The 26,693-nt window shown below is 45.5% G+C and overlaps 1 protein-coding gene across 1 annotated transcript in view; it reads right to left on the reverse strand.

Annotated features, from left to right (window-relative positions):
• Positions 1-26,693, reverse strand: part of ttn.1 (titin, tandem duplicate 1) — a 147,543-nt gene that overhangs the window by 66,654 nt on the left and 54,196 nt on the right. The window contains exons 96-156 of the mRNA XM_058614083.1: positions 26,293-26,691; positions 25,902-26,180; positions 25,193-25,462; positions 24,980-25,119; positions 24,522-24,648; positions 24,084-24,350; positions 23,694-23,960; positions 22,882-23,145; positions 20,458-20,597; positions 20,247-20,373; positions 19,861-20,127; positions 18,509-18,775; positions 18,150-18,416; positions 17,714-17,853; positions 17,514-17,640; positions 17,010-17,152; positions 16,524-16,647; positions 16,178-16,444; positions 15,762-15,859; positions 15,507-15,675; positions 15,161-15,430; positions 14,794-15,060; positions 14,425-14,703; positions 13,902-14,310; positions 13,546-13,670; positions 13,207-13,473; positions 12,842-13,111; positions 12,452-12,751; positions 12,061-12,363; positions 11,788-11,975; positions 11,524-11,638; positions 11,151-11,438; positions 10,777-10,928; positions 10,536-10,683; positions 10,268-10,445; positions 10,051-10,172; positions 9,654-9,941; positions 9,119-9,415; positions 8,854-9,040; positions 8,648-8,763; positions 8,255-8,554; positions 7,852-8,151; positions 7,591-7,696; positions 7,291-7,487; positions 6,849-7,157; positions 6,479-6,757; positions 5,976-6,275; positions 5,452-5,754; positions 5,165-5,361; positions 4,901-5,084; positions 4,508-4,810; positions 3,616-3,915; positions 3,187-3,305; positions 2,907-3,084; positions 2,535-2,819; positions 2,085-2,378; positions 1,695-1,994; positions 1,434-1,615; positions 864-993; positions 593-783; positions 67-496 (exon numbers count right to left, since the gene is read on the reverse strand). Of these exons, the coding sequence (XP_058470066.1) occupies positions 67-496; positions 593-783; positions 864-993; positions 1,434-1,615; positions 1,695-1,994; positions 2,085-2,378; positions 2,535-2,819; positions 2,907-3,084; positions 3,187-3,305; positions 3,616-3,915; positions 4,508-4,810; positions 4,901-5,084; positions 5,165-5,361; positions 5,452-5,754; positions 5,976-6,275; positions 6,479-6,757; positions 6,849-7,157; positions 7,291-7,487; positions 7,591-7,696; positions 7,852-8,151; positions 8,255-8,554; positions 8,648-8,763; positions 8,854-9,040; positions 9,119-9,415; positions 9,654-9,941; positions 10,051-10,172; positions 10,268-10,445; positions 10,536-10,683; positions 10,777-10,928; positions 11,151-11,438; positions 11,524-11,638; positions 11,788-11,975; positions 12,061-12,363; positions 12,452-12,751; positions 12,842-13,111; positions 13,207-13,473; positions 13,546-13,670; positions 13,902-14,310; positions 14,425-14,703; positions 14,794-15,060; positions 15,161-15,430; positions 15,507-15,675; positions 15,762-15,859; positions 16,178-16,444; positions 16,524-16,647; positions 17,010-17,152; positions 17,514-17,640; positions 17,714-17,853; positions 18,150-18,416; positions 18,509-18,775; positions 19,861-20,127; positions 20,247-20,373; positions 20,458-20,597; positions 22,882-23,145; positions 23,694-23,960; positions 24,084-24,350; positions 24,522-24,648; positions 24,980-25,119; positions 25,193-25,462; positions 25,902-26,180; positions 26,293-26,691 (13,905 nt within the window). The remainder of the gene's footprint in view (positions 1-66; positions 497-592; positions 784-863; positions 994-1,433; positions 1,616-1,694; positions 1,995-2,084; positions 2,379-2,534; positions 2,820-2,906; positions 3,085-3,186; positions 3,306-3,615; positions 3,916-4,507; positions 4,811-4,900; positions 5,085-5,164; positions 5,362-5,451; positions 5,755-5,975; positions 6,276-6,478; positions 6,758-6,848; positions 7,158-7,290; positions 7,488-7,590; positions 7,697-7,851; positions 8,152-8,254; positions 8,555-8,647; positions 8,764-8,853; positions 9,041-9,118; positions 9,416-9,653; positions 9,942-10,050; positions 10,173-10,267; positions 10,446-10,535; positions 10,684-10,776; positions 10,929-11,150; positions 11,439-11,523; positions 11,639-11,787; positions 11,976-12,060; positions 12,364-12,451; positions 12,752-12,841; positions 13,112-13,206; positions 13,474-13,545; positions 13,671-13,901; positions 14,311-14,424; positions 14,704-14,793; positions 15,061-15,160; positions 15,431-15,506; positions 15,676-15,761; positions 15,860-16,177; positions 16,445-16,523; positions 16,648-17,009; positions 17,153-17,513; positions 17,641-17,713; positions 17,854-18,149; positions 18,417-18,508; positions 18,776-19,860; positions 20,128-20,246; positions 20,374-20,457; positions 20,598-22,881; positions 23,146-23,693; positions 23,961-24,083; positions 24,351-24,521; positions 24,649-24,979; positions 25,120-25,192; positions 25,463-25,901; positions 26,181-26,292; positions 26,692-26,693) is intronic.

Below are 26,693 nucleotides of genomic sequence, written 5' to 3' on the forward strand. Positions count from 1 at the left end.
GTTACTTCACTTAAATCTGAGAAAACAAAGTCATGAATAAATTTCACCCTATAAAGCAGAACTCACAGGAGGGATCCTTGGCGATGCGGCTTTCTGTGGACTCGCTGAATGGTCCAATTCCTGCAGCATTGCTGGCTGCAATCCTGAACTTGTACTCTGTTCCTTCAATGAGTCTGAGCACAGTGTACTCGAGTCCCTTCACCGCCGGTTTAGTGACTGGACCGCGGTTGACACGACCCCAGTACACGGCTCCACGTTCCCTCTTCTCCAGCCAGTATCCCTGGATGGTGGATCCACCGTTGTCCAGAGGAGGATCCCAGGCCACAGTCATGGAGGTTGTTGTGGCAGCGATGATTTTGGGATTACGTGGCGGTCCAGGGAGGCCGAATGGATCTCTCAACTGGACTTTCTCTGAGTCACAGCCGTCACTGACACCATACTTGTTCTCAGCTTTGATCCTGAACTGGTAGACACCGTTCAAGTCCATTTTGTTGACCTGAAGCAGCAGAGGAGGTTTGTCTTAATACAATGACTGTAATTAATGATTGTTTTAGTATTTTTTTTAACAACATAAACAGTAGTTTTCAATTACTGCGCATCTCCTGTCGATCAGGTTGTCGGTGACAACATCAAAGTCAGACTTCTTTTTGCTGGCGTCTCTGCGCTCCACAATGTAGTTGGTGATCTCACTGCCTCCGTTGTCTTCTGGAGCATCCCAGGTCAGGTAGCATGAGTCCGCCTTGATGTCAGAGACCACAATGTTCCTTGGAGCAAAAGGGCGATCTGAAAATGCAGGTTTGGGTTAATGTGATATTCACTGTGGGCAGATGAAAACATTTCACATTTTATTTTAAGGGTCTTACCGAGAATCTGGACTTTGATGACATGTTGAGCTTTACCATGGCAGTTTTCAGCTACCAGCATGTAGCTGCCTGTGTCCTGCCTGATGGTGTCTGGAATGGCGATCTTTGTTGTTAGAGTTGTCCGGTCAACCTGACGATTAAACAATGTTTTATTTGTTATCTGTTGCTCAAAAAGACCAGACTGCACAAATACACAAAACAAAACAACCATTTTAGCGAAAAGAAAAGTTTTCCAGCGACCCCACAGGAAAACAATGCATTTACACCAAATTCAAAGCAAATTTTCAAGCTTCACTAGTTACTAGATAATTTGTGTTTACTCACTTAGGTTACACAAGTTAATACAATAGAAAGTTCTCTCCTGGAGCTAATGCTAAACTGCCAGATAATCTCTGCCCTGCTCTTTTCCCTTTCTCTTCAACAAATTTTCATTTCCAATACAACATCAGGACGTTAGGAGAACCTTGACGCTGTAACCTTACGAGCCTCTGCTGACAGTCCTCTGGACTCCAGGCATTTTCACACCAGGTGCAAGTTTTATTTACGTTAGCATTCATGTGCACTCCTCACCTCTTCAGAATCCAGTGTCATCCTCTCGTCCTCAGGCTTCTCGATCACCACATTGTCCTTCATCCATTGAATTGATGGCAGAGGAAGTCCCCTCACCTCTGCTGGTATGTCGATGGCAGCGCCTTTCCTCACAATGATCTCGTTGCTTTTGAAGTATTTTAGGATCATAATAACAGGAGCAACTGTGGACAACAGACATATGTTTGATTTTTTTTATCTAATTGCTGTTTGTTAGAAATTTAAAAAAAACAAGGTTCATACTTTCATCGTCCTTGATCTTGGCACTGATTGGCTTTGATGGGTCTCCTTGCCCGACTTCATTCACAGCTTTGACACGGAACTGGTAGTCCTGGTTCTCTGACAGATTCTCAATGGTCCCGCAGCATGTAGGGAACATCTTGTGGTTGGCCACATCAAACTCAGTTCCATCCGACCTCATCTTCTCCACATAGTAGCCTAAGATGGGGCTGCCACCATTACTGCTCGGTGGCTGCCAGGCCAGAGTGATGGTGCTCTTTCCTCTGTCAGTGTAGTGCAGCTTCTCCGGTGCAGAGGGAGTACCTGCAACATTATCACATTATTTTCACTTTCCATTTCAGTCCATAAAATGTCTGCAAACATCACCAACAGATCAGATCTCTATGGATTTACCTTTAGGATCCACGGCCAAGATGGGTCCTAGGTCAGATGGAGTACCATCTCCATACTTGTTTCTTGCAAAGACCCTAAAATCGTATTCTTCACCAGCCAACAGGCCCTGGACATCACACTTACAGGAAGCTGTCTCAATTGGCTGGCGGAAGAGTTTCATCTTACTGTCTTTCCTCAGCACCACATAGCCAACAATGTCACTGCCACCGTTGTCCAAGGGGTCAGACCAGGTGAGGGTGATGTTCTTTTTGGTTACCGTTATGACCTTCAGGTCCACCACTGGTCCAGGTACGTCTACAGAAACAACAGACCAGTAAAAACGTCAGCCAGAGCTTTTCATTCCACTCAAAGTACAACTGAAATATGATCTTTGGAGAAATATAAATTGTTTTCCAGAAAACTCTACAGGGATTCAGGGAATGTTCACAGGTTTGTTTCTGTAACACTGACCCATGACGTCCACTCTGGTCTCGGCGGTCTTGGTCCCGCTGCTGTTGGTGCCCGTGATCTGGTACTTTCCGTGATCCGCCCTCGTGGTCGTCTTAATGAACAGTGTGCTGTTCTTACCTACTGTCTCCACAATCATCCTCTCTTTGTCAATTTCAGCCTCGCCTTTGGTCCACTTGACCTCGGGCTGAGGTCGGCCAGTCACTACAGCAGGAAGCCTCAGAGGCTCGCCCGCCTTCATCAGGACGCCATTCTTTACAGAGTCATCAAAGTCCACAGCAGGAGATTCTGAACACCACAGAGAAACAGAATGAAGACTGATTTTCTTCTGAGACAGGTTCCTAAACACCCAAACACTTGAACAACTGTTCTCACCTTGAGGCTCCTTGACAGTGACAGAGTCTGTAACTCCGGGAGCTCCAGGACCAGCGTCGTTGACGGCGAGGACTCGGATGTAATAATCTGCTCCCTCGGTCAGGCCTGTTACCGTGTATGTCAACTCCTTACACCTGAACTCTGTGCTCCGAGTCCAGTCCTTGTCTCCAACCAAAACCTATCACCAGAAACCAGGAGTTTCATTTAGCAGGTTATCAAACTCTTCAGATTTCAGTTTAAAGATGTTGTAGAAGGTAATGTAAATCTTAAAGTCCAGTACCTTCTCTACATGGTATCCCAGGATGTCTCCTCCACCATTATACAGTGGCGGCTTCCAAGCCACAATCACTGAATTCTTCCCAGTGTCCACAATCCACGGAATGGGTGGCCCAGGAGGCTCTACACACAGATGAGTGGTGAATATTTAATATTTTAAAGTCTGTTTTTCCACCATGTTTCACTGAGAGTGAGTCTTTGTGATTTAGGTTCTCAGCAGCAGGGGGCGCTCACAGTATGTCATACACCTATGCTTCAAAAACCTGATCTATCCCTTTAATATATGATGAGGAATGTGGTAACAAATGCACAAAAACTGTTCTGGATCTTTCAGTCATAGAATCATTGAGCATCCATGAACAACAACAAACCTGAAAACATGGAGATAGAAAATGAAACTAAAGCTTTCTGTTCTGACAAAGTAAAGACTTACGGATGGCGTCCATGGTGAGGACACGTTCACTGGGCTCGCTGAAGGGTCCGGGTCCAGCCAGGTTCTCAGCACACACTCTGAAGATGTAGGTGAGTCCTTCCATCAGACCGCCAACCTTCACCTCCAGAGAGTTCAGCAGAGCGCGGTTCACTCTGGACCAGTGTTTGCTGTTCACTTCCTTCCTCTCAATCCAGTAGCCCAGGATTGGACTGCCGTTGTCCTTCGGCTCGTGCCAGGAGAGGTGGGCAGAGCTTGCTGTCACCTCGTGCACTCTGGGAGTATTGGGAGCGTCGGGAGGATCTGGGTGTGGGTGGATCTTTGTTTAGTATGTTTTCCATAATTACAAATTAATTAAATTTTTTATTATTATTTTAAATATTACATAAATCCAGGGAACATAATTTTTCATATCGAAATGATTAGTATCTTTATTCTTATTATTTTTTATATATATATATATATATATACAGTATATATATACATACATATATATATTTACAATGAAACTTAAATATATATAAATCAACATTTTTAAAAACATAAACAAACTGAAATTAAAATTTAGTTTTTGTTCTAGTCAAATGAACTACAAATATGGAAATTGCAGTTACAAATGATTGTATTTGTCTTTTTTTAGTTACCCAAAAACATTAAAATTACAATAACACAATTCTAATTAGAAATTATGTTCGAAATGTACTACTGAGTACTAGTGTATGCATTTGTACACGTCATTATTTCAACATATATTTATGTTGTCAGATTATTAAAATAATGTGATATATTGATCTGACTTATTCTACTGAACGATTTAAAAAACAAAAAACAAAACGGGATTTCATTATATTTATCACAGAGACTCGTGACCTTTACATTTTCTGTGTCTACTCACTGAACTGGTTCTTTGCGACCACTGGCTCAGAGACGCACGGTCTCCCGCTGCCACACTTGTTCTCCGCGGTGACTCTGAAGATATACTCCTTTCCTTCGATGAGTTTGGTGACAGGACAACTGGTGCCCTTCACTGTAGAGGTGACGGTGACCCAGCCAACCTCTTCGTTCCTGTTGTCCTTCTTCTCCAGGATGTAATTCAGGATCTCGGTTCCACCGTCGTCTTCTGGAGGCTCCCAGTTACAGACGACTGATGTGTTCCTGATGTCATCGAAGGTGATGTTGATCGGAGGACCGGGTTTGTCTGTGAGAAAAGATTTTGGATAATGTTGTCAATCAAGTTTACATTTTATTAATATTTTTAAAATTCTCAGTGTTCAAACTTCGGTCTTACCGAGAACATTGACAATGCAGGAGGCAGTGTCAACGCCATGCATGTTCTCCACCTTAATGGTAAAGTTTCCGTGATCAGGTCTCACGGCCTCACGGATCATCAGCGCAGAATGACCCTTCTTGGTCTGATCCAGACCCAGACGCTCACGCAGTGGAGTCACATATTCCTCCTCTGGTTCTGGAACCTGAAGGATCCAAAGTCATCATTGAGTTAAAAACATGTAGAGACACACCTCGACAGTCAGACATCTCTGTGGACACAGACCTTTGCCTTGGTCTTCCTCTTCTTTACCAAAGGAACCATCTTTTTGCTCGGCTCTTTAGTGACGTCGTCATCGTTCCTTAGCCAGGTGACTTTGGGGTATGGGGACCCAGAGATAAGGGCATCAATGCAGATCTCTTCCCCCTTCTTTATGCATAAACCAGACTGCACGCGGGCATGGAGGGTGACCTTTGGTTTTTCTGGAAACAGAACAGAGGATTTGAAATTCAGCTAATGTCTGAAGCCAAAACTACTCCTTGCATCATATGTTTTTCTTCCTTTCTTCTTACCAACAGGAATCAAAGCCTTGATTGGCAGCGTGCTGCGTGAAGGCTCACTGACTCCAGCAGCGTTCTCAGCTCTGACCCTGAACTGATACTCCATATCCTCCTCCAGGCCCATCACCACGTAGGAGAAACCAGGAACAAGGCTTGGCGTTACCCTCTCGTATTGTTCACCATCCTTTACCATCTTCTCCAAGATGTAGCCCTGGATGGGACAGCCGCCATCGTAATCTGGGGCTTTCCATGTCACTTTGATGGACTTGGATGTTGGGTCTTGAGCCTCCACTTGGATAGGTGGGTCTGGTTTCTCTGTGTAATTGATTTTCACCACAAACAATAAATACGAGAAGTATTCACAAGGTTTACAACAATCCAACATCACACTAGTCAGTTTGATTCCATAAACCCCCCAGTGGTTGATCTAATAATGGCACACTAAGGATTTTACTAATCAATAATTATTGCACACTTTGCATTGATATGACAATAAGACGAATGCAGTAAAGTGTTGAGCTGAAAACACGACTCACGTTTGATTTCCTCGATGATGACTGCGTTGCGTAGCTCCAGATATTCTCCAGCTCCGACCTTGTTGACTGCCTTCACTCTGAAATAGTACTCGCAGTTGATGAAGAGGTCTTTAACAGTGCATGTCAGGACGTTCTCTCCCGACACGACAGGCATGTACGTCTTTTTGTTGGCCTCGCGGCGCTCCAGAGTGTAGCTGATGATGGGGGTTCCCCCATCATCTTCTGGAGCTTCCCAGCTGATCTTGCAGGAACTTTTGGTGACATCACTAGAGTTGATGTCTTTACACTGACCAGGGAGTCCTACAGGTTCAGTTAGAAACGAGAAAGGTGTCAGAAAATGGCTGTTACTGTTTAGACGGAGCAATAAAAATACAGATGTGATTTTTCCAAATAACTGATCTGAAACACTGGTTGAAATCAAAATCTGGACTAGTTTAAAGACTTCACTGGACTACTGGATTCTACAACTTAAACAGGGTTGTTTTAAACAGAAAACCAAGTACCGATGACTTTGACATTGACAGTTCCGGTGGCAGTTCCTAGATCGTTCTCCAGGGTGATGGCGTAGGCGCCTGCATCAGCACGTGTGCACTTGAGTAGCTCCAGATGAGCGTTGTTCATCTCCACCGTCATGGAGAGCCGCTCATCGGCCTTACACTCCACTGTATCCTTCTGCCACACCATCTTGGGTGTTGGAATTGCCCGGTAGGGGATGTTCAGGTGCAGCTTCTCACCTTCAACTACAACCATGTCCTGTGCTTCCAAGTCCATGGTTGGAGCACCTTGGAAGAAGGGGACATTTTTATTATTTAAAATTCATCTTCAGCGTTTCAATTGGACAATTTAAATGAAGAGGGATACACAGTCACTTACAATCGGGATCTTTGGTAGAGACCTTGTCGGAGATCTCAGAAGGATCACTAACCCCAACGGAGTTGATGGCACGAACTCTAATGACATACTTCTTCTCTGGTTTGATTCCATCATCAATCTTAAACTTGAGCTCTTTGATGGGTCGGGCATTGACCCTGAACCACTTCAGCTCCGGGCGCGCCTCCGCCACCTCAACGTGGTACCCGGTTACTGGGCAGCCTCCATCTTTGGACGGAGGCTTCCAAGTGACATTGATGTGCTCCCTGCTAGCATCGGGAATGGCCACATCAAGGGGAGGAGATGGAGCACCTGCAGAGTGACGAAAACAACTGTCATCACATCTGAAATGTTGCCTGCCATAAAACACTGTGACCCAAGAATGTATAAACAAACATACAGAACACGTTGAGCCATACAACAAAGTTATTTGATGGTCTCTTACTGGTTGGATCCTCAATTGTGAGGATCTCCGTCGGTTCACTTGGGTCTCCAACTCCAGCCTCGTTTTCAGCTCTGACCTGGAACTGAACCTCTGATCCTTCATCTACATCTGTCACCTTGAATTGGGACTTTCTGTCTGGAGTCTTACAACACTTCAGCCAACGAGTTCCCACCTTCTCTTTCTTCTCAATCACGTACCTGTGAAGGAAACAACAAGTGTCTCAACAAATAGTTTCAGTTTATATTATTAAATTAGATGTTTTAGTCTCTGCAGCTGTTTAACAACAGTTTGTTTTCATACTTGATTATAGGTCTTCCGCCATCACTCTTGGGAGGTTCCCATTTCAGCTCCACATGTCTCTTAGTGACCTCCACCACTGTCAGGGCATAAGGAGGTCCAGGTGTCGCTGCAGAGAACAGGACAAATATTAATGTCATTTTCGTATTAGCATCATCAAATTCCCGAAAGGATCATTAGCTGCAACCACTGGGAAAATCTCAGTTCTAAACCCTTTACAAACTTGGACATGAAAACACTGAACCAGAACTGTGGAGAACCTACTGAAAGTGTCTTTGGCAAGCACGGCATCCTCCAGTTCACAGAATTCACTTGTTCCAACAGCGTTCTCAGCAGCGACACGGAACACATACAGTGACCCTTCATTGAGGGCAGTCACAGTGTACTTCAGCTCCTTGACGGTGGTGTCAACGCCCTGCCAGGCCTTCCGCCTCACATCCCTCTTCTCTACCACATAATTGGTGATGGGTGAGCCTCCGTCGTTGCTGGGCAGTTGCCACTTTAGGTCAGCACTGTTCTTGGTGATGTTGGTCACCTCCAGCCACTGAGGAGGTGAAGGAGGGTCTGTGAAACAGAACACAACCAGACTGTGAGTAATCATTCATCCTTGAATTTCACAACCTTAAACTCAAGAAACAGCATTGTGAACACCTCTTGTTGAACTTACAGAGTCTCTCCTTGCAGACCACTGAGTCACTGGGATCACTAGGTTCACTCTCGCCAGCCTTGTTGACGGCCTTGACTCTGAATGAGTACTCCTGCTTCTCCATCAGACCCTGCAACTGGTGCTCTGTCAGAGGAACATCCTCTGCTATCCTAATCCACTCCTCACTTCCGGTCTTCTGAAACTCAACGACGTAGCCTTCAATCTTAGCCCCACCATCGTGTTCAGGCCTGGTCCAGGCCAGCAGCACAGAGGTCTTGCCGACATCCTTGATAATAGGTTTACCAGGAGCCCATGGTGGATCTGAAGAGAGTGATGTCAACACATTGATCTCAACAGTCTGTAATCAATAACAGTAACAGTATTGATTGATTGATTGATTGACATATGATGTACCAATGGGGTCCTTGATGAGAACAGGATCAGTTTCAACACTTGGTTTTCCAGGTCCAGCCAGATTCTCAGCCAGAACACGGAAGCGGTACTTCTTCTTGGTAGGGAGTCCCTTTACCCTGCAGCCGCGCAGGGTAAACACAAACACAGATCCTTTACTTTGTTATATTTTCAGTATTACTTTTTGATTGACAGTTGTGATCATTTACCTAAAGGTTGTATCTGTAATTGGCAGTTTGTTGCATCTGATCCACTTGTCAGTCTCAGGATCAAACTTTTCAACCCAATAACCAGTGATGGGGCTGCCACCATCTTCATCGGGTTCAAACCAAGTAAGAGTCACTGCGTCCTTGGCGATTTCAGAGGGTGTAACTCTGGTTGGAGGACCAGGAGGATCTGAAAATAGTGCCTTTCATCATTGGGTGTTCATATTTTCTGTGCAGGACATTTGACAGATATTCATGTAAAACTTACCAAAGGAATACTTGATAATGAGTGGCACATGCTCTGCAGGTTCACCAATTCCATACTGGTTCTCAGCACTGACCCTGAAGATGTACTCCTTCATGGCTGTGAGCTTGCATGCTTTGAAAGTGGTGTGTTTTACTGTGGCTGACATCTTCACCCACTCCTCCTTGTCTGTCAGGCGACTCTCCACGATGTAGTTGGTGATCGGTGAACCACCGTCGTCCCTGGGCGGATTCCACGCCATGAAGCATGACTCGTTGGTGATCTCAGAGATGTCAAGGGCAGCTGGAGGACCCGGTTTATCTGAAGGGGAAATCCAGGTCAGTCTTGTTTATTGTTTGGACAATTAATTAAATGTTTCTACATCATGTTCGATATGCTGTTTACTTTTAGTCCCACAGTTTTTACTCTGTATTGCTGTCTGTATTCTTGGGTATCAAGATCTGGTTCTAAATTGGTACCAGTCGACAGCAGTCACTCCAAACCAAGACACACGACTCAATGAAAACTTGAATAAATAAATAATCATTTGTCTTTGTACCGAGGATGTTCACATCGACGGTGGCTGTAGCACGTCCACAGAGATTGACGGCCTCAATGATGTAAGTGGCGGTGTCTCCTCTGACGGTGTCCGTAATGGAAACTTTCGAGTGTCCTGGCTGGGTATCGATGTTGATGCGGTTGTCGGCACGCAGGACTAGGTCAGCCTTAGTCCATTTCACCCGGGGATCTGGTTTTCCTTTGACATCAGCAGGAAGCTCGATCTTGGTGCCGGCCCTGATGGTCAGACCAGCCAGCAACTTCACATCCAGCTGGATCTCTGGAGGTTCTGTGAGGATTACAAAAAGAAACGTGTCAGATCCTTCTGTGACTTAGTTACACCTTATCCATTTCTACCCTTCCTGATCCAGCAATTCTGACACATATCGGGATCAGACCTCTAGCATCCACAGCTTGGATCTCATCGGTAGCCCTGCAGGGTCGGCTGGCTCCCAACTTGTTGAATGCTCGGACTCTGTAGGCGTACCACTGACCCTCAATTAGGCCGGTGACCTGGTATCTGGGAACATAACACAAATATCATTGGAAAATGTCACTCAGAGGACAAAAGGACATTTATTAGCACTGTTCTCAAAGATAAACAGATGAACGTACTTCAGTTCAGGGATGGGGTCACCGCAGGGTTCCCACTTGTCAGAACCACGTTGACACTTGTCTACAACGTAGCCTTTGATGTGGGCTCCACCGTCATACCTTGGAGGCTCCCACGACAGGAATATAGTCTTGCCACTCTTATCACGCCACTTCAGGTTTTCAGGAGGATCAGGTACAGCTGCAGAGGAAGAGGAAAACATTCATGTCGTCGAAAGTCTTGATATTTCTAACATGGTCTGGCTGTTGCTCTGAGTGAAGAAATGCTCACTGGCAGGAGACGAGATGTTGACAGGATCGTCAATGTACGCTGGCTCGCCAGGTCCACACTTGTTGCAGGCGGTAACGCTGAACAGATACTCCTTCCCTTCAATCACATCTGTTACGGTGTGCTCCAGGTCCAGGACACCAGTTGCCACCTGGAACAAACATGGTTCTCTCGTTTTAAATATTCAAAAAGACATTAACTGGAGACATTTCCATGATTCTGTCGTAATCATTGTCTGACAAACCTTGGCCCAGGTCTTGCGTGTCACTTCTCTCTTTTCGATCTGGTAATGGGTGACTGGACTTCCTCCATCATGTTCTGGAGCCTCCCACATCAGGTGGACATGGTGTCGCGTCACCTCGGCCGCTTTAAAGTCTTTGGGAGCACTGGGGCATGCTGGGAAAACATTAAGATGGGAAGTGAAAAATCTTTGTACTCCAAAAAGTAAAAAATAGAAATCTTAAACAGCATCATTATAAATCATGAGGTCCTGGAATGACAGCTCCTCCTTGTGGCACTTTAAAATAAATGGCTGGACTGTATGTTGGTGAAAACATAAAAGACTTTCTTCAATCATGATTATGAGTTAGATCTTGAGTTTAGAAAAACAGCATTTACCAATGACGTTGACCTCGATGTCTCCTGACACTGAGGACACGTCATTCTCCAGCTGCAGCGAGTAGATTCCTTTGTCTGGACGGACGCTCGGTGTGATTGTCAGCTCAGTGTACGTGGGCTTCGTAACCATGGAGACACGCTCATCCTCTGTGGTCAGCTCCTTGTCTCCAAAGGTCCATTTCGCGACAGGGGTCGGGTATCCAGTGATCGGGACTCTAATGGAGAGAGGTTGAGGGACGATCACCTCTAGGCCTTTCCTGAAGCCGCTCAGGTCAAAGGTCGGACCAACTGCAGAGAAAGAGGCAGGTCTTTTGTAATAATTGTGCAAAACAAACAAACAAAAAACACAGGTTTTGGTTAAAATGTGTTGTACCATGAGGATCGTCAGCGAGCAGTGACCCCAGCTGTTCTGCTGGGTCAGAGACTCCAGCAGCATTCTCAGCACAAACTCTGTAGAGGTACTTCTGACTGGGTTTCAAACCCGACACCTAAAGAACAACATTGTAACATCAGTTAATATTCATGAAACTGAGCTTTAGAAAACACAAAAGATGCAAAGAAGGTGGAATCATGGTGGGACGGGTGCATGTTAACGGACAAATTAAGCAAAGGATGGGACAGGTTTTGAACTCTGTACCCGGTAGACCAGATCTGGACACAGTCTGGTGTTACAGCGGAGCCACTTGTCACTGCCTTCATCACTTTTCTCAATAATGTAACCGGTGATCATGCTGCCGCCGTTGCTGATGGGTGTCTCCCAGGTGAGAGTGACGGCTGAGCTGATTTGGTCGGTGAAGTTCAGGTTCAGCGGTGGGCTTGGCCTCTCTGCAAGGCCACAACAAAAAAGGTTAAATTAATTCCTGCTGGTTAGCGAGCATGAGAAAACTAATGCTGTTGTTTTTTCACTCACCAATGGGATCCATGATCTTGACAGGGTTTGTGGCAGCGCTGGGTCTACCAATGCCGGCCTTGTTCTCGGCTCGTACTCTAAAGATGTACTCCTTGTTTTCCACTACGTCATTGAGCTCCGCTGAGCGGTCACTGGCACCGCAAACCAAGGCCGCCTCCCACTTCACAGACGTCCTGTCGCGGAGTTCAATTACATATGAAATGATTTCGGAGCCGCCGTCAAACTTGGGAGGCTCCCAAGCAACAGTGGCACCAAACTTGTTTACGCTGGCTACTGTGACATTTTCTGGAGCGTCAGGAACGTCTATCAGTGGAAAAAAAGTATTTCATTACGCAAGACTTGTTCTATCTGAATTTTGATTGTGGAGCTGGTGTTGGTGGTTTTTACTTACCAAACTTGTTCTTGGCCTGAACAGCATCTTCTGTTTCAACAGTGGGTCCACTTCCAACTCTGTTTCGGGCACAGACTCTGAACAGATACATGGATTCCTTTTGGAGGCCACTGACACAGTACTCTGGGGCATCTGTGCGATCTGTGGCCAGAGTCCAAGTCTTGCGTTTCACGTCACGTCTCTCCACAACATAGGCAACAATCTTGCTTCCGCCATCACACTCAGGCTCCTCCCAGGCCAAACTGACCTCACCATCTGCAGTGTCCACCACTCTGAGGCTCTTGACAGGTCCGGGGACATCTAAAAACCATCAACATGACAAACTCGTCTGATGTCCACAGATACACCAACTTTCTTGAACCCTTTTAATCATTAAAATAATGAACTCACCAATCACGTCCAAGTTGATGAAGGCTTCACCTTCTCCGTGCTTATTCTTGATGACCACTTTATATCGACCCTGGTTCTCCTTGCTGGGGCTCTTCAGACGATACTCGGTCTTGTCAGCAGAGGTGTCAATGTTCTGGACAGGAAGACTGGCTCCCAGGAAGAACCATTCGGTCTCAGCACGAGGGTAAGCGTCATAGGGCACAGTCATAACAAAGGGTTTACCGGCGTCCGTCACCAGATTCTGGTCAGTGGTTTTGATCTGAGGAGCAGCTACAGACAAGAGGAAACCAAAGTTTTTTTTTTTAATACGGTCATCTCTTATATTCAGCTGTGATACTGTGATCAGGTTCTGGATATGGACTCACCTGCCAGCTCCAGCTTGGCTCGGGCATCCTTGTCTTTGGCTACAACCCTGTACTCTCCCTGGTCTCGGGGTCTAATCTCACAGACCTGAAGTCGGTGGACTTTGCCCTCGCTGATCATCTGGTACTTGTCACCCTGGACAATGATCATGTTGTTCCTCATCCATTTCACATCCACTCTGTCCTTGTTGAGCTCCACCTCAAACACGATATCCGAGCCTGGCGGTTCGAACATGTCTTGAGGTGGTCTGACAATCTCCACCGGGGTTTCTGCAAGACACCAAATATTGTCAAACACCGGGATCCAATTCTACTCTGTGTTTGTTAAAAAGAGAAATGTACCTTCGACAAAGAGTCTTGCTCTGGTTCTGCGCTCGTCGATGCCACAAGCGTATTCACATTCATCATCAGGTCTGCAAACCTTGATAATCAGTTTGCACACCTTTCCTTCTTTTTCCATGTGATATCTGCAGAAACACACACACACGGCAAGTGCTTGTTACTTTATGTTCACCTGCTGTGACCTGTGAGTCATGACCTGAGATTGTAAAGCACGACATTTATTTGAATAAATCCATGTAACAAATTATAGGATATTTATTGATCATCATGTGCATCTTTTCTCCATTTATCTGCGAAACAAATTTTTGACATCTCATCAGAAACCACCAAGCACCAAACACACGTGGGGTCAGTACCTGGGTCCTCCTCTGATCTCACGTCCGTCCCTGTACCACTTGACAGCAGCCTTCTCTTTGCTCAGCTTGCAGGTGAACTCTGCATCCTCAAACTCAGTGATGGTCTGGTCTTTGAGATGTGCAGTGAAGTCTGTCGGCGCCTCGCTGATTATGAGCTCAGCCGAACACTTATCGTCTCCAACCGCGGCAGTGTACTCGCTCTCGTCATCCATGACACAATCCTTAATGGTGAGCGTGTGTTTGAGGCCGTCCACTCTGTGGACGATGCGTTTGCTGAGTGTCAGCTCCTCGCCGGCCTTCAGCCACTGCACCGTTGCCCCGGGGCGGTTCACCTTACAGCTAAAGCTGATGGTCTTCTTCTCCTGGGTCTCCACATCTTCAATGGGCTCCAGGAACCTTAGTTTCTCCTCTGAGGTTTCAGAAAAAGAGGGAGGAGACAGGAAGCAGGTGCTCAGGACGAAAGTAAATAAGTGACAAAAGTTTCTGTTAAAAGACTGAATAAAAAAGTGAATTATTCACGTACCTGCAACTTTAGCGCCGGCAGTCGACTTAGCATGTTCTCCTCTCTGATTGGTCAGGCTGATGGTGAAGCTGGCCTCATCGGCCTTCTGTGCATCTCTGATCCTCAGAGAGAAGACGTTGTCCCTCTGCATCATCAGGTACTTGCTGCTCTCAAAGATCGTCTCCTCGTTCTTCAGCCACTTGGCCTTCACTCCCTCTTGGTTTGTCTCACAGTTAAACACGAGCTCACTTCCCTCCTTCACCTCAGCGTCTTTGATCGGCGTGATGATCCTCAGTTTCTCTGTCAGGAAACACATTCAAACTGCATTAGAACCAGAAAAGAAAAGATAAAGGAAAACAAAGAAGAGTGAGAAGAGAAGACGAGTCGTACCAAGGACACAAAGACTGGCCGACGCTTTCACGCTGCCAATGTGTGCCACGTAGCCTCCCTCATCCTTCAGCTGACAGCTTTTCACAATAAGAGCACGTCTCTTTCCTTCACTGATGATCACGAACTTGTCGCCATCTTCCAACTCTTTATCACCTCGGAACCACTTCACCTCGTAGGTTTCCTTGGAGACGGAGCAGGCAAACTCGGCTTTTTCACCCTCAACCACTTCCTGGTTCTGGGGACGAGCAATGAACTCAGCTGCTAGTTCTGTGAAGGAGACAGAAGAGGACAAGCACAAGAAGACAGATGAGAGTAGAAGAAGGAAACATCTGGTGGCATCTTTTAACCTTCATGTCCATTTCCTCACCGTTGAGTTTCAGTGTGGCGGACGTGGTGACGGCTGGACTCAGCCTGCAGCTGTACTCGCCACCGTCCTCCATCCTCAGATCCTGGATGATCAGGATCCTCTTGCGTCCGTCCACGATCTGGTCGTAGCGACCTCCCTCGGGCAGCTCCTCTTCTCCTCGGTACCATCTGACGTCGGCACTGGGCTTGGACACCTCGCAGATCATCTTCACACTGTCCGTCTCTGTCCCCTCCACGTTGGACAGGTTCTTGGTGAACCTGGCGTCTTCCTCTGTGAACAGAAAGACGGTCAGCGTGTTGGACTTACAGAACAGGACGATAACGTTAGTGCTAGTGCTGCGGCTCACCAATGACTGTGAGCATGCCGGACGTCTTGGAGGTTCTGGCGTCGCACTCGTACTCGGCCTCATCGTCGAACACCGACTTGTGGATGATGAGGACACGCTGGACGCCTTTGGCAAAGATCTCGTACTTCTTTCCTTTTCTTATCTCGGCACCGTCTCTGAACCATCGAACCTGGAGCGAGGGAAAAAAAGACGTTAGCATCAACAGGTGGTTGAGTGGTCATGTGACACGAGCAGTGGTAGCGACTCCGGTCTCACCTTGGCGGACTCACGAGACACTTCACATTCAAACTTGGCAGATTCTTTCTCTTTGACCTCGACGTCCTGCAGAGGCTTCGTAAACTCCACGTGAGGAGCTGAGGACGCACAAACACCGCAATGTCACACAGAGGATTCAACACACTGAATATTAGCAACAATAATAATAGTAATAGTGATATCATTACTGCAACAGGAAACATTTAAAAACATTTTTACATTTGAATAAATCATACATTTATGCATGGAAGCTCAAGTGGGACAAAATTGTTATGAACAGACTTTTCTTTGTCACTCAAGTGATTTTAATGATTATTTATAAAAATCTAATTTAAACTGTTTTTACAACATACCTACAAAGATGTTGGCATTTAATAATATAAACCGTAAATTATAATATTTGAGTTAGCTCTTACGTGTGACCTCCAGGAAACAGGAAGTCTTGAACTCTTTGGCGTCACAGGTGTACATCTTGGCGTCGTCCGGGGAGCAGTTGTGGATGACTAGCGCCCTCTTGCGACCGTCAGTGGTCAAGTCGTGCTTCTTGGTCTTTCTGATTTCCTGTCCGTCTCTGAACCACCTGACTTCTGCGTTCTCTCTGGAAACTTCGCACTCAAGCGTTGCGGTGGCTTCCTCCTCCACCGTCTGGTCGTCCAGAGGTTTGGTGAACTCCACCGCTGGTTCTGAACACACAGGTCACATGATCGTCAGATAATAACAACAACAGCTGTGATGTGTCCACCGTCCACGGTACCGTCTCACCTCTGACCATGAGCTGAGCCTGAATCTGGAAGTCTTTGGCCGACAGTTTGACGTCACCGGCCTCCGACAACTTCACGTCTCTGACTGTGAGAGTGTGAACGCGGCCCTCCATGCGAGTCTTTACCTGCAGACAGACACACAGACAGAGACAGACAGACAGACACACACACACAGAGACAGACACACAGACAGACAGACACACCCAGAGACAGACAGACAGACAGACACACACACAGAGACAGAGAGACAGAGAGACACAGAGACGGACAGAGCGACACAGAGACAGAGGGACAGACACAGTTCACAGTTAAAATAAAATCTTTAAATGTCAGAATTAAACTCATTCACTTTCTTTTATTTTTTTAGTTGAAATCACTTAAACTTAAGTGATAAATCAGTTTCTTCTTTTTTTAGTTGAATTCACTTAAACTTAAGCGATAAATCAGTTTCTTCTAATTTCTTCACTCAGAATAAAAAGACACTCACTCGATCACTGGCCTCCATCTTGTCTCCGCTCAGGAACCATTCCACCTCGATGTCCTCGTACGACAGCTCACACTCAAAGGTGGCCGTCTCTCCAGCCGTCACCGTCACGTCCTTCAGTGGACGCATCAGGCTGATGGAGCGAGCTGTGGACAAGAGGAATTCCTGTTCAGCCAATCAGAGAGCGGCCTCTCACTTCAGATAAAGTCTGAAAATACTCTGGCAGCTGATTGGCTGACACGTGACACTTTGGAATGTGAGATAAAGAAAAAAAAAAAGGAGTCTCTGTCGTTCACAGATGATTCAAACTTTTATAATAAATCACAGTTTTACGTATGTATGTGTGACATATTTATATTTATATACACTTACTGTATATATGCACCAACTTTTATTTATTTTTAAATAAATAAAATCAAAAATGTCATATTTCGTGTTTTTCTGAAGTTTGTGATGAAACAGCGATCTAGAATCCTGAAAACCTGAAAAATGTAGAAATGAAATGACCTTTGACCCTGAGCTGTGCGTTAGATCTGGCGTTCGCGGCGGAGAAGTCCACGCCCCCTGCCATGTCCATGCGGACGTTGAAGAGGATCAACATGTGTTTGGTTCCCTCTTCTCTGATCTCAACGTCCTGAAAGAAAACAGGGACATGTCATTGAATGAGTTCACAGAGACGAGTGATTTTCAGGTGGATGTGGACTCACTGGACACTGATGCAGAGCTTCTCCTTTCAGTTTCCAGTTTCCATGGACGTCCTCCTCTGAAATCTCTGTCTCAAACTTGGCAGTTTCTGTCTCTGTGACCTCCACGCTGTACAGAGGACGGACAACTTTGATGTCTCGCTCTGCAAAGACCCCAAAAAAAGAGTCAGTTTCAGGTTCTTTTTTAACCACAGGATCAATCCAGACTTTACACTGAACCACATCATCCAAACCAGAGGGAACAGATCTTAACCAATAATCTTAAACGTCTGTGAAGGTTCTTAATTGGTGTGAGTGGTTGTGTTATTTCTGTTTTCTGTTAACATAAAATAAACACATTTACAGTAACACACAAGTCCTTGGTGTTGCTGCTTAAATGAAGAAAAATCTTCCTTTAGTTCAATGTTAATCATTTTATTTGAAAATCAGATGTTTTCACCTTCGATGTTGAGGTTGGCGGTGGTTTTATCGGAGCCGCAGTCACACGTGTATGCTCCGATATTCGCCTTCTCCGCCTTCCTGACCACAAGGAGGCGTTTCTTGCCGTCGGTGCTGATGGCGATGTTTTTGGACGGCGTGATCTCTTTTCCATCCTTGAACCATTTGACGTCAGCAGTGGCTTTGCTCAGCTCACAGATCAGCTTCACCTCGTCTCTCTCCACGGCCGTGTAGTTCTGCAGCTTGGTGGTGAAGTATGGATCACCCTCTGTAATTCAAAGAAGACCACGTTACGCGTTATCAGGTTTTCAAACTTTCATTTTGAATCCTTGCGTATATTCAGAGGCTGAGGTGACCGACCAATGACGGTGAGCATGGCGTTCATGGTCTTGTCCATGGCTTCCACCCTGATCATGGACGTGTCGTCGATGGTGACCTCCTTGAAGGCCAGTGTGTGGATCTTCTCCTGGTCCGACATGTGCACAACTTTGCTGGGATGCAGACGCACGTCGTTTTTGTACCAGACCACAGAAATCTTGTCGTGGGAAAGTTCAAAACTGAATTCAGCTGTCTCGCGCTCCTTCACTGTCACATCCTTAATCGGTTTGATGAATTCCAGACGAATACCTGTCGTAGAAGAACGTGCACACATGCTTTTAGAAAAAGTTCACCAGCGTTATAATGTAACACAGTACAAATACTTTGTTACTGTAGTTAAGTACAAATTTCACATATCTTTACTTTTACTTTTGGTTTTCTAGTAACTTTTACTAGAAAACTCCACTAAATCAATCCTAACTCCTCACTTCTTTATTGATATTTATAGATAGAGAGATAATGTACAAAGTACATAAATTCAGTAAACAGAAACAATACAAGTATAAACATCATACCCCCCACCTCCCTGCAACAATATTACTGTACTTTTCAACAGCCTAGTATTGATCGAACTTATATTACATGCATCACTTACATATCAAAATGACATAAATACATATTATATTAATTTAGTCAAAACAGTATGATACATAAGTAAAAACAGTCCTTATGGGTTTCAGATAATACACAATCAATTTTTTAGGAATAACAGAAATGAGCGCTTGTCGCATCGTCAGAGGAAGGGAACCAGTGACATATGACTCCTCAAATACAGAGAGCAGGATGGGAGAAAGCTGCTCTGCACATTTTTTAAAGAATTCACTTGGGAACCCATAGGGTCCCAAAGATTTTCCAGTTTGCATTCATAAGTTCCTCTACAGAAAAAGCTTTGTCTAGTTCGGATGAAGTATTATTTTCATTTCTTTTCCTGAAAAATGAATTAAATAAAGTGTCACTATCATACAGCTTTTCAGATTGAAATCTATGGAAACATGAATTCATCTCAGTATGATGTGATTCATCATTTATCTCAGCTAAAGTCCTATCCAAGAATCTTCCCTGTTTTTCACCACATTCGTGTGCTTTACTCTGCAGATTGAACTCTGTTTGAGGAGTTAATCGCTTTTTGGGGTCTGGTTATGTTCGAGGAAGAAAATGATTTAACTCCTCACTTATTTATAATACTTTAACTTTTACTTAAATGCTATATCAGAAAATGACTTTTGATGCTTTTAGTACTTTTACTTAAGTAAGATTATAAAAGGGACATTTTCTGGTAACATATCAAGTATCATTGTAAAGTACTTTATACAAGACTGAAAACTCAAACTCACCCTGAATGACCAGCTTGGCCGTCGTCCTCTTGTCCTCGGCCTCAAATATATACTTTGCCTCGTCATCGTAAGCGGATGAGCGAATCACCAGACTGTACATGTTGCCCTCTTGGATCATCTCGTACTTTTCGTCACTTTCAAGCACCTGAGAACCCTTCAGCCAGCGGAAGCTCTTGGGTGCTCTTGACACTTCGGCCTCAAACCTGGCTTCATCCTTCTCGTACACCTGGACGTCATTGAGCGGAACCAGGATGTTCAGAGGAAGTTCTGCAGAAAAACAGACCAAAAGTTTGAAAACCAAAGAAAGACCAAGACCTGTGGAAGACGAGGTCATCATCACCAACTCTGTCTTCAGTTTCACTTGAATTGAAATGCTTTTGTTTTACCTTTGACCTTCAGGTTAGCAGAACATTTGGCGTTGGCGGCAGCGTACGCCACCTCACCAGTCATGGGAACTTTACAGTTGTAGAGGATCAGAGTGTGTTTTCCTCCCTCCTCAATGATGTCAACGTCCTTCAAAGCAGATGATGAACAACACAGATCAATAAAAATATACATGTACAGTATATCATGTGATTAAACGAAGTTAGCACTCACAGAGGACGGTGTCAGGACTTCTCCATTCAGCCTCCACTGACCATGGACATCGTCCTCAGATATCTCCACCTCAAAACGAGCCGTCTCTCCATCAAATAGCTCAACGCCATAAATTGGCCGAACGACCTTGATGTCCCGCGCTGGCGAAGACAAAAAAGAGAAAGTGATGAAAGGTCTCATTGTCAGTGTTAATGTAATGTAATGTGCAGGGCCGCTTGAAGGAATTTAGGATCCCCAGCAAAATGGACATGGAGGCCCCCCCTCACCCCACGCCACAACCCCCCACACACACATACACACACACGTGCAAAGCCTACAGGAACCACAGCATAGCCATACAGTTTAAGTTCACCCACACTTTATAAATAAAAATGTTGACAAATACTGCTGTTGCATATACTGTGCATAAGATTTGATAATTTTACATACATACATGCACACACTCACATTAACATTTTTCAGAAAATAAAACCCCCTTGAGGGGGATCCCAGGCCAGCTCGGGGCCCCAAGCAATTGCTTGGTTTGCTTGCCTTCTCGCAATATGGTAATGAGGATAGCTTAGCTAAAGCAACACAGTAAGCATAGCTGGGACTACCAGGTTAGCATGGCTGAGGCTATGAGGTTAATACGGATAAGGATACGAGATTAGCATGGGCGAGGCTATGAGGTTAATATGGCTAGGGCTACAAGATTAGCATTGGCGAGGCTATGAGGTTAACATGGCTAGGGCTACGAGATCAGAATGGCCGAGACTATGAGGTTAATATGGCTAGGGCTACGGGATTAACATGGGCGAGGCTATGAGGTTCACACGGCTAAGGCTACAAGATTAGCATGGGTGAGGCTATGAGGTTAATATGGCTAGGGCTACGAGATCAGCATGGCCGAGGCTATGAGGTTAATACGGCTAAGGCTACAAGATTAGCATGGGTGAGGCTATGAGGTTAATATGGCTAGGGCTACGAGATTAACATGGGCGAGGCTATGAGGTTAATACGGCTAAGGCTACAAGATCAGCATGGCCGAGGCTATGAGATTAATACGGCTAAGGCTACGAGATCAGCATGGCCTAGGCTATGAGATTAATATGGCTAGGGCTACGAGATTAACATGGGCGAGGCTATGAGGTTAATACGGCTAGGGCTACGAGATTAGCATGGGCGAGGCTATGAGGTTAATACGGCTAAGGCTACGAGATTAGCATGGGCGAGGCTATGAGGTTAACATGGCTAGGGCTACAAGATTAGCATGGGTGAAGCTATGAGGTTAATATGGCTAGGGCTACAAGATTAGCATTGGCGAGGCTATGAGGTTAATACGGCTAAGGCTACGAGATTAGCATGGGCGAGGCTATGAGGTTAATATGGCTAGGGCTACAAGATTAGCATTGGTGAGGCTATGAGGTTAACATGGCTAGGGCTACGAGATCAGCATGGCCGAGACTATGAGGTTAATATGGCTAAGGCTACAAGATTAGCATGGGTGAGGCTATGAGGTTAATATGGCTAGGGCTACGAGATTAACATGGGCGAGGCTATGAGGTTAATACGGCTAAGGCTACGAGATCAGCATGGCCTAGGCTATGAGATTAATATGGCTATGGCTACGAGATTAACATGGGCGAGGCTATGAGGTTAATACGGCTAGGGCTACGAGATTAACATGGGCGAGGCTATGAGGTTAATACGGCTAAGGCTACGAGATCAGCATGGCCGAGGCTATGAGATTAATATGGCTAGGGCTACGAGATTAACATGGGCGAGGCTATGAGGTTAATACAGCTAGGGCTACGAGATTAGCATGGGCGAGGCTATGAGGTTAATACGGCTAAGGCTACGAGATTAGCATGGGCGAGGCTATGAGGTTAACATGGCTAGGGCTACAAGATTAGCATGACCGAGGCTATGAGGTTAATATGGCTAGGGCTACGAGATTAGCATGGGCGAGGCTATGAGGTTAACATGGCTAGGGCTACGAGATTAGCATGGGCGAGGCTATGAGGTTAACATGGCTAGGGCTACAAGATTAGCATGACCGAGGCTATGAGGTTAATATGGCTAGGGCTACGAGATTAGCATTGGCAAGGCTATGAGGTTAATATGGTTAGGGCTACAAGATCAGCATGACCGAGGCTATGAGGTTAATATGGCTAGGGCTACGAGATTAGCATGGGCGAGGCTATGAGGTTAATACGGCTATGGCTACAAGATTAGGTTGGGCATGCTATTTTCAGTTGAAGAAAAGTAGAAGAAACAGTGGACAGTTGGACACAGAAGCTGATGCGTAAAGGAACAGAGATCCAGATAAAACAAACCCTAACCCAGTGAAATGTAATCGTTCATGTTTCTGTAGATTTGGACTGAATGCAGAGACACATGGACACAGTGGACACAGTGGTCTGGTCTCAGTAAACGCGGGTTTACCTTCAACGCTGATGTTGGCTGACGTGTTGTCTGTTCCACAGTCACATGCATATTTGCCTTCGTCGCTCTTCTCCACTTTCTTCAGGATCAGTGACCTGCGTGTGCCCTCACACTTCATGACCACCATCTTAGAGGCGATGATCTCCTTCTCATTGTGGAACCAGGCGACGGGGACGTCTTTGCTCAGCTCACAGTCCAGACTGACCTCGTCTTTCTCTGTGGCCGTGTAATCCTGCAGCTTCACCACGAAGACGGCGTCGCCCTCTGGAACAGACGTGCGACAAAGAGTCAGGAACACAAACGACAACTTTCACAGTTTTGATCATTTTACTTAAGAACAGAAAACACCTTTAAAGAGTCTTAAATGTGAAACCATGAACAGTTTGTGTATGCAGACACACACACACAGGATTTTTCTTCAGCTCTGTCATATCATGAACCATAATGAAGCATGAAACTAACAGTGTTGTGTTGTTAGCATGAAGCTAACAGTGTTGTGTTGTTAGCATGAAGCCAACGCAGTGTTTAGTGGAACTTTATGAAAAACCAGAATCTCTTTTTCATGATTTTTAAACTTGTGTTTACAAATGTGAGGATTTTATTATAATCATTTAAATTTTACTAATTGATCAATAAGAGTTTTATTTTATTTTTTTGTACTTATTTTTAAGGATAAAGAAAAACAGTCACTGCTGGAGACATTTTCAATCCTAAACAACAAGAGAAAAACTCTCTAAATAGAAACAGAAACACTGACAAAGACATTTGTGTAACGACCTCGTGTTGAAAGAAGGAGCAGAGAGTTTGGTTACCTATCACCGTCAGTTTGGCCATGGTGTAAATTCCTTTGGCCTCTGCCTTTATCTGGCAGGTATCATCTAGAGTCAACGTCCTCATTTCTAGCGTGTGTCTCTTTCCTTCCACGTGTGTGAGAACCGTTCTGCTCACGTGGAGTTTGACCTCGTTTCGGTACCAAACCACGGGCACGTTCTCGTGGCTCAGCTCGAGCTCAAATCGTGCCACTTTACCTTCTTTGACCGTTTGGTCGTGAAGCTGCTGCACAAACTTCAGCCTCATGCCTGGAATACATCAGGTCAGCACACAGACATGACGGTTTGGACAAGTTTGACATGACCAACATTGAATTTAACACAGAAGAAACAAGAGCGACATGAAGCAAGAGGTTTCTGTCCATCACTTACCTTCCACTGACAGCTGAGCGCTTGAACTTTGGTCCAACACCTCGATGGTGTACTGAGCCTCATCGTCAAACTCACAGCTGTTTATGATTAGCATGTGCTTCTTCCCATCATCAATGATTTCAAATTTAGGGCTCGGGGTGACAATCTCCGCCCCCCTGAACCACATGACCTTAGGCACGTCCTTGGTGATGGTGCATTCAAACTTAGCTTGTTTCTTTTCAGGCACAGAAACATCCTTCAGCTGCTCGACAAAGCCCATTTCGATCTCTGGGAGGTGCGAATGATTCAGCAGTTATTCTCAAAGACACTTCTCTGATGCGGTCCACTGAGTAAAACCTCACTTTTTTGTTTCTAAGTTGGACAGAACCAGCAGACAACGGAACCAACGACAAAACACAGACAGGAAGCATGGAGTGTTGTGTTGTGGTGTGTTTGTACCTTTGACGGTGAGCATGGCGCTGGTGTTGGCGTTTAGAGCCTGGTACGACACTTCGCCCGCCTGGTCGAGCTGCACGTTCTTCAGCGTGAGGAAGCGTTTCCCACCTTCAGCTCTGATGTCACAGGTCTGCAAAACAACGTTGATCAATCAGTTAAAAAAAGAAGGGGTTCAAAGTCAGGGCAAATACATCCATTGTGACTTCATGGAGAGGCAGATTTGTGATGTTACACCACAGCGTTGGAAAAGTCTAACTGTGAGAACATATTCTTAAACTAACGTAGATTTTATTACACAAGTTATTAAGTGGCTTGAATCTGTTTGGTTTGGTTTGTCCATATTTTCACTGATTTACTGATTCCCATGTTACTGTTATTGAAGAACTTAGATTTCAAACAGCTCAGCCATGAATGAATAATGAATCTAGAGAATCAAATCCAAGATCAGAAGTGGTTCTCACGGGGGTTCTGGTCAGCACTTGGCCTCTCAGTTTCCACTCTCCCATCACGTCATCCTCCGATATTTCTGTGTCAAAGTTGGCTTCCTCCTTCTCCACCACCTCCACACTGGCCAAAGGCTTCAGGATCTCCGCCTCACGTTCTGAAATCAAATGCACAGTTTAGATTGGACTCAAACGTTGTGATTTTCATACTCAAATGGATCTTTCACTGACCTCCAAGTGTGAGTTTAGCTGTGTATCTGCGATCCTCCACCTGAATGGTGTAGTCCGCCACGTCGTCGGGCAGACAGTTGTTGATGGTCAGCATCATGTCCTTTCCGTCTTTGTTGACCTCCACCTTGTCAGATGGCGTGAGCTCGTCGTCGCCCTTGAACCACTTCCAGTTGGGCGTGTCCTTGAAGAGCTCGCACTTGAATGTGGCCTTGGCCTTTGGCTTGACGTGTTGGTCTCTCAGTGGCTTCACCAACCAGTCTTTGATTATTTCTGAGGATCACACAGAAGCTTTATCTGGTGCAGTAAACACATCGCAAACCTGAACTGGAAACATGTTGGGGGTTACTTCAAAGGGTGAGTTCAAAGATTTTTTGAAGTGCAGTTGTATGAGGTTCTGACTCACAGACAGAGCTGTCTGTGCTGTGAGCGCCCCCTATGCCTAGAATCCAGCAGGCAAACACAGGTGTTGCCATGGCTGCCATTGAGGAGAACAGGACTTTGATCAAATCTGTATCTACCCAAGTCTACACATCATATGTCAGTAACTCATAAAACCACACTTGTTATTTTGAGTCTGGCTTCATATAAATAGAAAAGATAAAGTTCATAGTTTAATGTTAAAATGTGGCAAAGACTTAACAACCTAAACTTCCAGTATTCATGTATTCTTATCTAATCCTGCATGGGTGATAATTCACAGAGGACTCACCCATGACTTTGACGTTGGTTGTGGTCTTGATGTCCTCCTGTCCGACCACCTCACACGTGTAGTCGCCGGCGTCTTCGTCAGTGGCATTCTGAATGGTCACAGCGTGCTGCATACCAATGATGTTGATGGCCACTTTTCCGGCGTGTGTCTTCAGGGGGGCGCCGTTGCGTTTCCAGAGGACATCACGCTCTTTGTTGAGCTCACAGGTCAGATACATGGGCTGACCCTTCATGCATGACGTCTCAGGTTCCAGCTCTTTCAGCCATTTTACAGGCAGTTCTGCATGGACAAAAAAATTTCACGTTAACCACGGAAAAAATACAAGAGGCTGATGTCCTGCACAAACAGAATGGTTTTCAAGTTTTGATCAATAAAAATCGGGTTTGTTTACCTTCAACAATGAGCTTGGCTGTGCATGTTATTTCTTTGCCAGCGTTTTTACCCACACACGTGTATTCACCGGTGTCTGACAACTGCACGTCAATAATGTGCAACTTGCGATCTTTTCCATCAGCGGTGAACTTGTGTTTGGGGTCTTCGCGCAGGTTGCTGCCGTCTTTCATCCATGATGTGATGGCAGTGGAAGGTGAGATCTCACACTCAAACACTGCAGACGAACCAATGGACTCGGCTTCCTTCAGCACTATGTCCTGGATCTTCTTGACGAACTTCAGAGGGACGGCTTTGAGCTTGAACCCTCCAAAGGGTTCCTCTGGTGGTGATGGGCCTTTCCCGCCAGGCCTCAGGCCACGACCTCTGCCGCCATCACCTGGTGACGGTGTTTGTCTCACT

Source organism: Solea solea, chromosome 2, assembly GCF_958295425.1.
Source record: "Solea solea chromosome 2, fSolSol10.1, whole genome shotgun sequence".
Taxonomy (NCBI): Eukaryota; Metazoa; Chordata; class Actinopteri; order Pleuronectiformes; family Soleidae; genus Solea; species Solea solea.